Here is an 8,755-nt window from a genome sequence, read left to right as displayed (position 1 = left end):
TTTGAAGTGTGACTGCTTAGGTTCTTATATTGTTTTGGAAACTGTGAATTAGGTAGGTTCACCTTTAAATATGAACTGAATTGAATCTCTTTCCTCGTGGGTGAGAGCCAATTAGCTAAAGCTGAATCCTAATTTGGAGGTATTGTAGGTGGGTGGCTCCCAGGTCCAGGAATTAGCCAGACTGCCTGTTCTTAATGGGGTTGCACTCTGACTAAAGGAACAAAGTGATCCATTATTGCCACTGGAAGCTCAAGTGATCTTCACCAAAGATCACCAAAGTGATCTTCACCAAAGATCACCAAAGTGGTGAGGAGTTTTTTCTATCAACTTAGGCCTTTTTTGACCCAATGTACATCGCATACTTGCTTACGTTGAACCACATGTTGTTGGTTATGGTTGGTTTTGGTTGAGTAAAGAAGAATTCACTTAATCCCTAGATCCAAACATGGGGCAGAATACTCTCTGGTAAGAGAGAGCCACAACAGAGGTTTTAAAACATGAAACATGCAACAAAGTAAAGTATGGGAATATGGGCTGTTAGATCTTTTAAATGTCTCATTTTAAGTACCGTATTTTTCGCCCCATAGGACGCACTTTTTCCCCTCCAAAAACGAAGGGGAAATCTGGGTGCGTCCTATGGGGCGAATGCAGGCTTTCGCTGAAGCTTGGAGAGCGAGAGGGGTCGGTGCGCACTGACCCCTCTCGCTCTCCAGGCTTCAGGAAGACATCCACAGCCTGGGCAGCCCTGCAGGAGGTCCGGCAGGGCTGTCTAGGCTGCGGATAGCAGCCTGCTTCCCGGAGCGTCGGGCGCCCTGAAAGCAGAGCGCCCGGCACATCGGGAAGACATCTGCAGCCTAGGCAGCCCTGTGGGAGTTCTCCGCAGGGCTCCCCACGCTGCAGATAGCAGCCTGCCGCCCGGCAGGCGGGGCGCCCTGAAGCAGAGCGCCCCGTGCGCCGGGCAGACATCCGCAGCCTGGGCAGCCCTGCAGGAGGTCCGGCAGGGCTGTCTAGGCTGCGGATAGCAGCCTGCTTCCCAGAGCGTCGGGTGCCCTGAAAGCAGAGCGCCCGGCGCTTCGGGAGCGCATCCACAGCCTGGGCAGCCCTGCAGGAGGTCCGGCAGGGATGTCTAGGCTGCGGATAGCAGCCTGCTTCCGGAGCGTCAGGCGCCCTGAAAGCAGAGCGCCCGGCGCTTCAGGAACACATCCGCAGCCTAGGCAGCCCTGTGGGAGTTCTCCGCAGGGCTCCCCACGCTGCGGATAGCAGCCTGCCGCCCGGCGGGCGGGGCGCCCTGAAGCAGAGCACCCGCGCACTGGGCAGACATCCGCAGCGTGGGGAGCCCTGCAGGAGTTCCCCGCAGGGCTCCCCACGCTGCGGATAGCAGCCTGCCCTGAAGCAGAGCGCCCCATGCGCCGGACAGACATCCGCATCGTGGGGAGCCCTGCAGGAGTTCCCCGCAGGGCTCCCCACGCTGCGGATAGCAGCCTGCCGCCTGAGGCAGACATCAGCCAGCCCCACAAGCTCGGGGGAAAGCAGGGAGGCGCAGCGCCGTTCCCCGACCTGGTTCGGTTTCCCCGACCTGCTTTTGGGGGGGGAATAAAGGGAAATTTTTTTTCCTTTATTTCCCCCCCAAAAAAACTAGGTGCGTCCTATGGGACGGAGCGTCCTATGGGACGAAAAATACAGTAGCTTACAGTGCCTCCCCTTTCTACTCCCTTGGCATAGAATGCACCACACAATTTGGCAAATTAAAATTGGCTTACTTACAAACTCATGTGCTTTCCCATACAGCAGCCAGAAAACACAGGTAGATATCTTGGGTTACAAAATATAGTAACAAGTTTCTGAACATGTGATCTGAGCTTGGGACGATTGAGCTCAGACATCCTATCTGGTCGGGTTCACATTTTGGAAGAGAATGAACCATAGAATTTGACTTTCCTCCTTATTTTCTAAAAACAAAAAAGCCATACAATGAAAAATATTGCTATGCTTCAGAACACATGCAGTTTTTGCCTTAATAAACACATTATCTATTAGTCACAGTGTATGTGTCACATTCACATCTATAAAATGGAAAAATACCTTTCCTCCTCCACAGAATGTGACATTTATTAATGGCTCTGGGTCATTCAGTACTACAGTGATGTGAGTCACATAAATATTGCATATACGTATATGTCAAGAGTTGAATGTTGACTGTATATTGTCTGAGTCAAAATACCTTCTACAGCTAACATTTAGAGCAACTAATGTTGCTATTAGTGGATGTGTACTTGGGTTTACTTAATCTATCAAACAATGTATCATTATTATCATAATGTATCATTATTTTCATAATGAAAATTAATGGCACCTAGTCCTCCATAATAAACAAATGCTCAGCTCACTCCTGGTGAAGTCAAAACAACCCAAATAGATGTACTTTGGATTATTTGGATTATTATTATTATTTATAAAGGCAGCTTTATAAAAATGCTGATAATAGTAATGTTGGATTAAACACCTTTGCTAAGGAATGGCACTATAGTGATTAGAAAATCACACTATCATTTGTAGGAGAAATGTATCCCCATTTTTATGTAAAAATCTAGAGACCTGGCAAAATGCGTAGACTACTTTAGCCAAAGCATATTTCACAACATTAGGATTTCAGTCTCATCCACATCAATGAGCTCTTAATTACACATTCATTTCCCTTTACAGTTTATGTGGAAGCATATTAGAAGTGTGAAAATAAAAGCAGTAGCAAGTGGTTGTCATCCAAGAATGCAAATTCACTGAATAGGAAAGGAGAAAATGAAGATAGGGTGTGAGTTTCAAGTAATTTGAAAGCTTTCAATGATCTTTCAGAAATAATTGTTATATGAGTAGTTTAAAATCATGGTCTTTTTTTAAAAAAAAAGATTGCAAGGAATATAAAATAGCCTCTGTGAGCTAAAAATATGACATTCTTTTCAGATTTCTGGGTAAAGTTTAAGAAGTGCTTGTGAGGAAAATGAAACTAATAAGTTCATAAAACTAAGGTATAAAAATAAGGGGAAATGGAACGTGATCAATTAAACCTCTAAACTGCAAACCTGTATACATTTAACTTCTGACTAAAGGATGCACTGGGAGTTTAAATTACTGAAAGGGGGAAGTAGGAGAGACCCATTAACATTTGGAGGAAGGTGTCCCATGGTCAAAATGACATGTATCTTTTCCGCAGAGCAGTAGGTATGTTGGCCTTCAAATGCAAAGTGAATTGAATCCCCCCCCCCATCCTTAATCACTACATCTTTTGGTAGCAAATTCCATTGTTAACTATGTGCTGTACAAATAAATGGTTCCATTTATAGGTCCTGAACCTTCCATTTTCAGCATCATTGGAAGACTGGGTTGTAGTGTTATATGTATCCACTTTTTCTACGCTGCACATTTTGTGGGCCTTGGGATGCTGGGCTGTAGGCTGTAAAGAGAAGAAATAAGGCAACTGGCAACAAACACTTGTGGGAACTTTTTCTTTTGTATTGCTTTTGTGTGATCTGGTACTACCAGGAATTCTTATTACATGCAAAAGTTTCAAATGTAAGCTGAATAGGTTGAAACAACACTCATTTAAAGAATGGCAAAATAATCACATCTAATAGAGTTTTTCACACAGTGTAAAGATTATTCATAAATACATTAATGGAACAATTTAAAAATTGTTTGCAGTGTTTGGAATTCGAAGGGCAAGTAAAATAAAACATTAGTCCAAGTGGTCAATGTCCATATTTTGAGATGTTCATTTTCTTCTGATGTTCAGGAATTTCTGTGGTGCTGAATGTTTGTAACCTATAAAAAAAGGGAGACATATTCAAAATGTTATATTTCTCATTGTGAATTCTCACCATTCTCACTTCAAAATTGCACTGGCTCCCTGGCATTTCACTGCATATGCCTCAAAATCCCAATCTGAACATTCACATGTCCCTACTTTTCCTATATCCTGGGGCAGGAGAGGGGATTGCTCTTGCGAAATTAAGAGTTTATTGATACGAGCTACCGGTACTTTAATTCATTTATTTTACATAAAGACTACCTTTGCAAATTGAAATTCAAATGTCAGCCTCCATGGGGTAAAATGGGAAAAGAGGGAGAGAGGAGGGGAGAGAAAGAGAATGGGAAGAGGGGTAAATTTTTATAAATGTGACAGTCTCAATTTGGCATCCAGATTTTGAAACTTCCAACCCTCACAGCCTTTCATAGTTTGGTAAAGACCCTCTTGTTTAGATAGGTTTTCCGTTTAGATTAACCCATGCTCCTCCTGATTCACTCTCCCAACCTCCTTACAAAGGTCTTTACAGAGACTGTATGCTAGAGAACTAAGTCTGCACTCTTCATTTATTTCCCCAGAACACAGGAAGGCCTGGCTCAGGATGGGTTCAGTCCTTGAGACATAAAGAAGGAATGAATGCCTTTGCAGACAGCTGTTCTCCTGGACTGCTTATCAGTAGAGAGGGTGCCTTTGAACAAAAGTAGCCAAATCCCTACAACTGCCTGAGTGCTAGACTTGATGACCCATGAGATCCTTTCCAAATCTATAATCGTATAATTCTTACAGGCAGACTTCATTCGAAATCCCTTCAAAATTCACAGCAAGTGACAATTACTAATGGTTTTGATTTTGCAAAATACTAAGCACTTTTTTTCTTTTAAGGACACAATTTTTAAAATACAGTAGCCTTAATCCAATGCATGTGAGTAGTGCAGCTGATTTCAAAGAAAAAGTGATTTCATGTACTAAAATGATTCAATCTGCATAAGAAATGCTTAGCAGATTGTTGAACTTAGAAGTATGGGTGTACATTTCACATGACAGCTTTAACATGCAATCATGCAGTTTACTATGAAGGTCAGTAACAGGCTATATAGATACTGTGCACTGAAACATGTTACCCATTCATTTCATGTGAAAGGGCTTGGAAATGAGTTCTTGCCTCTTTATATAACATAAAGCTGAGAAGATGGAGCACATGCAGAAGGTACCAGTTTAAAACACTGGCATATCCAGGTATGTCTGGAGCCTTTTCTGAAACCCTGGAGAGGCACTGCCACTCAGTATAGACAGTACTGAGCTGCATGCCATAGACCAACTCAGTCTAAGGCAGCTTCCTCTGCTCCTCGTGTTCCTAAAGTTAACTCCAGATTTAGAGTTCTCTAGTTTATTTTATACTGAAGTAGTTGAACCGTTACACCTCCTACATAAATTATGTGCCATTTCTTAAAAAAACGAACAACAAAAAGTTTGGGTTTGCAAAGAGAATTCATAAAAAGATGCACAAAGGCCACTGATGAATGTAATTACAAATAAATACTTTTCATAACTGCATTCAAATCATCCAAGTCAAGCTTGTAATACTGTTCTTCACTATCAGATGAAGCATATCTTCTACCATCTGTAAAAAAAAAAAAAGCAAGCCAAATTACCTTGAGTTCTGTATATGGCTGCTTATGATCTTTGAGGTTGCATGCACATGTTCACATCTGACCAGCCATCTGATAAATAGGTTTTCACACAGGTAATATAGTTTACAAAATACTTGGGCTTGAATGGATGATGGAAATGACCAAAAAGAGATGAATTGGAAAGTATTTTCCAGCCTGCTCAAATGTTTTAATACCCTTGAATGTAAAAGCCCTTCTACAAATACAAACGGAGCAATTAAAGTTGAATGAGGGAAAGTGAGATGAAAACAGCTGGAATTCTTGCCAATTCATCCACCATAAAAGACTTAAGGAGTCTCAGAAATCCATACAAGCATTGATCTGCTCAGCCTGCGTTGCTTGTGGGGATCTGAAGATTTTACAACAGTCTGCAATATTAGTATATTCACTGGAGATTTCCTCAATAACTTTTGTACAGAATTCATTAAACATTGAACTAATTTTGAAGGCTTCAGGTACACACACAATTCTGATTGTAGTTTTTTTGGCTTAGCTTTTATGGTGATCATCCAGCTGCTCTGAACAAAATAAAAAGGGGCAAAAGAAAGCCATAGGATTTCAGACAGCTCCAGGTTTCCTTGATCCTGGACATGAGCATAGCCAGGATTTAATTTGGGGGGGGGGGGAGGCTTTATGTTAGGGCGGCAGAACTGAGTTATCTGTGATGTAATCAGTTAAGTATTTTTATTTATATGGGGGGGGGGCCCTGCTACCCTCTGGCTATTCCCATGATCCTGGACCAGTTTGTGCTGAGTTTCTCTCTTCCACTTCAGCCAAAGAGGTGCTGCTCTGTATCATTATAGGAGATACTGGATGCTGAGCTGGATCCAATCAAAGTCTATGCAGCTGACCATTCTTTTCCTACCTGCAGTGAAACTTGATACCTCTGGTCACTTGCAAGCAGGACAAAGAAGGTAACAGCCTTCTCCTGTTTAATTTTTCTGGTATTGATCCTCTTTGCTAACTTGTGATTGACATGACACATTATTATTATTATTATTATTATTAATACCCCGCCGATCTGGCAGGGTTTCCCCAGCCACTCCAGGCAGCTTACAGCACATATAAAAACAGTAAAATGTCAACATAAAAAACTTCCCGATACATACAGGGCTGCCTTCAGGTGTCTTCTCATGCCACAGCCTGTTCTAATACTGCCTCTTTCACCCCTTTATCCTGAGATTTCTCAGATTATTTTTACAAGCCCACTCACACGCATTGGTGGGTGGTGTTGGGACCACGCCCTGGACCCACAAGTGATCTGCCAAATATTATTCCTCATTGTGTTCTTGCCCTGTGGATATCGAAGTGAACCAGCGCCTGCTATTATTACTTTTCCCAGTGGTAGCTACTTTGATTCTGCATATTTATTTTTAACCTCCACATTTGTCCTCAATTTGAAAGCCCTTTAACCAAACCCAAATCAGGTCCTTACTAAACAAAAAGGCAAAAACAGCTGATGGGAAGGACATTTGGGGTAACAGGGTCATTGCTGTGGGTGGGTGGCAGGGAGAGATTCTCCCCATTAATCTTTTGGTGGGGCACCATTACGTTCTCGCCCTTCCCATGCAAGTTAAAGGGAGAATGAGCTGGAATACACTGGACCCTCAAAAATAGGGGAGGGTGAAGACCCATTTTAAGTTTTACTACGGTTTTACTATGGGTAATATATAACGGAGTGCCTCTGTGAAACAGCTGAAGAAAAGCAACACACAAGCAAATCATGATACTCAGAGAATTCTTAAGAAAGGATAGCTCTGAGAAAAATGGCCGGAGTAAAATGATCACATTACATTTAGCCACATCTTTCTCCCTGAGCCACATTGCTCCTACAGTACTCCACAGAAAGTCCTCAAAGGATAAAGTATCATGTTATGCACAGATCCTGCAAATACATATTAAGGAGATTGTGGAAATGTAGTTCCTACTTCAGTGTAACATCTTCATCTCGAAAAGCTCATACCTCCTCTATGACATCCTTCTATTAGCAAGTTTAGTTTTCAGATTGCAACGTCCTTGTTACATAACTTATAGCTAAACAATTTTACAAAATTAGTTTTCAGGTTGCTTGTATGTCTCCATATTAATTCATTACATTTAAGCAAGTGCTAATTTTACATAGCTCCACTGGGAACCAGTTTATTGTTGCTTTTAAAAAAATCAATCAGGAATCTACTTAGAGCCTTTTAACTGGAATAAATCATTAATTTTGTGGTGCTTGTGGTAGGCAATTTTCCTCCTAAGTATTTCAAACTAATGCCCAACTAAACTTTTTTTTATTTGAGATTTCACCCTGTAACAAACATTTTGAAATTCAATGTAGTATTAAAAACAGCCATTAAATGGTTTTTTAACTGAACCAAGCATTTTTATTTTCATTTTTTTTTTTTTAAATGAGACACCAAACTTACATCTTCCCTTGAGATACAGCATTGATTGTGGACCCCAGTTTCTTGCTATTGGATTACCCTGAAAAGAGAAAGTAGCCACAGTTCACTGGAAACTTGTCATGTACTGCTGCAGAGTTTGGAGGATATTTTAGCTAAAACCTTTACCTTTGGGGTGTGGGATGATTCAACTACGAAAAAGACCATCATGATGACAAAAGCACAAACTAATGCTGTTTTAACTTTCTGCAAGAAAAACAGTATATATTTTTCTTTGATTATTCAGAATAAAACCCACTGTAACAAATATTTAAAAGCATAAAAGAGACCTAGTAAGTTGCTTACCATGCTGGCAGGTCTTTTGTCACTCGCTTCTATCACCGAAATGTGATCAAAGGTTTGGTTTGGCATTCTTACTTTTAAATAGCTGATGATGATAAAATACGCAAGTTCAGCTGATCATAGATGTTTTGCTTGGGGTTGTTTTTCTCCCGCCCCTAAAAAAAAGCCTTTGTTTTCCAGGGAAGGGTTTACGCCAAGTTTGATATGTGGAAATTAGATATATAGTAATTTACCTTCCCCCAGAAGGAAAGCAGCAAATTAGTGTCAGAGACTCCTTGACAAAAGGGTAGCTAATGATAGTTGTTCCCGTGAGATCCGGAAACAATCTGTACACACAGGGAACAAAATGCAAGACAAAAGGTGACTAAATGTCAAGCATTTCTATTTGGTACTTCACACATTTTCTCAGGCCTTCATTCATTTTTCTGCAATAATTAATATATGGTCGGAGGAAAGCTACTTTTTTTTTTTTGTTAATGGGCTTCTTCTTAGTGGACTCTTCTTAGGCTCTCCATTCAGCAGTTGAAGATTATCATTAAATCATCAGTTTAGGAACA

At 41.2% G+C, this 8,755-nt stretch overlaps 1 protein-coding gene and 1 long non-coding RNA gene across 3 annotated transcripts; both read right to left on the bottom strand.

The window, feature by feature from the left end:
- On the bottom strand, positions 1 to 1,809 carry LOC309331589. Its single transcript, XR_014151903.1, has 3 exons — positions 1,673 to 1,809; positions 300 to 554; positions 1 to 258 (listed from the first exon to the last, which is right to left on the bottom strand). It is a non-coding gene; the product is annotated as an uncharacterized lncRNA (long non-coding RNA).
- A 1,144-nt stretch (positions 1,810 to 2,953) lies between these two features.
- LOC309338229 (spexin prohormone 2-like) lies at positions 2,954 to 8,391 on the bottom strand. 2 transcript variants are annotated; one of them, XM_081855272.1, is made up of 5 exons: positions 8,202 to 8,391; positions 8,025 to 8,102; positions 7,881 to 7,938; positions 5,330 to 5,420; positions 2,954 to 3,816 (listed from the first exon to the last, which is right to left on the bottom strand). In XM_081855272.1, the coding sequence occupies exons 1-5, from the start codon at positions 8,265 to 8,267 to the stop codon at positions 3,744 to 3,746; spliced, it is 366 nt and encodes a 121-aa protein (XP_081711398.1). In that variant the 5' UTR covers positions 8,268 to 8,391; the 3' UTR covers positions 2,954 to 3,743. The 2 variants fall into 2 exon arrangements, with proteins under 2 accessions (XP_081711398.1, XP_081711399.1); XM_081855273.1 differs by having other exon boundaries at positions 2,955 to 3,816; positions 5,340 to 5,420; positions 8,202 to 8,382.
- Positions 8,392 to 8,755: the final 364 nt, after the last annotated feature.

This window comes from Podarcis erhardii, assembly GCF_964252035.2.
Source record: "Podarcis erhardii genome assembly, chromosome: 1".
Classification (NCBI taxonomy): domain Eukaryota; kingdom Metazoa; phylum Chordata; class Lepidosauria; order Squamata; family Lacertidae; genus Podarcis; species Podarcis erhardii.
The sequence above is the reverse complement of the archived record's forward strand: the minus strand, read 5'-3'. Positions and strand labels throughout refer to the sequence as shown.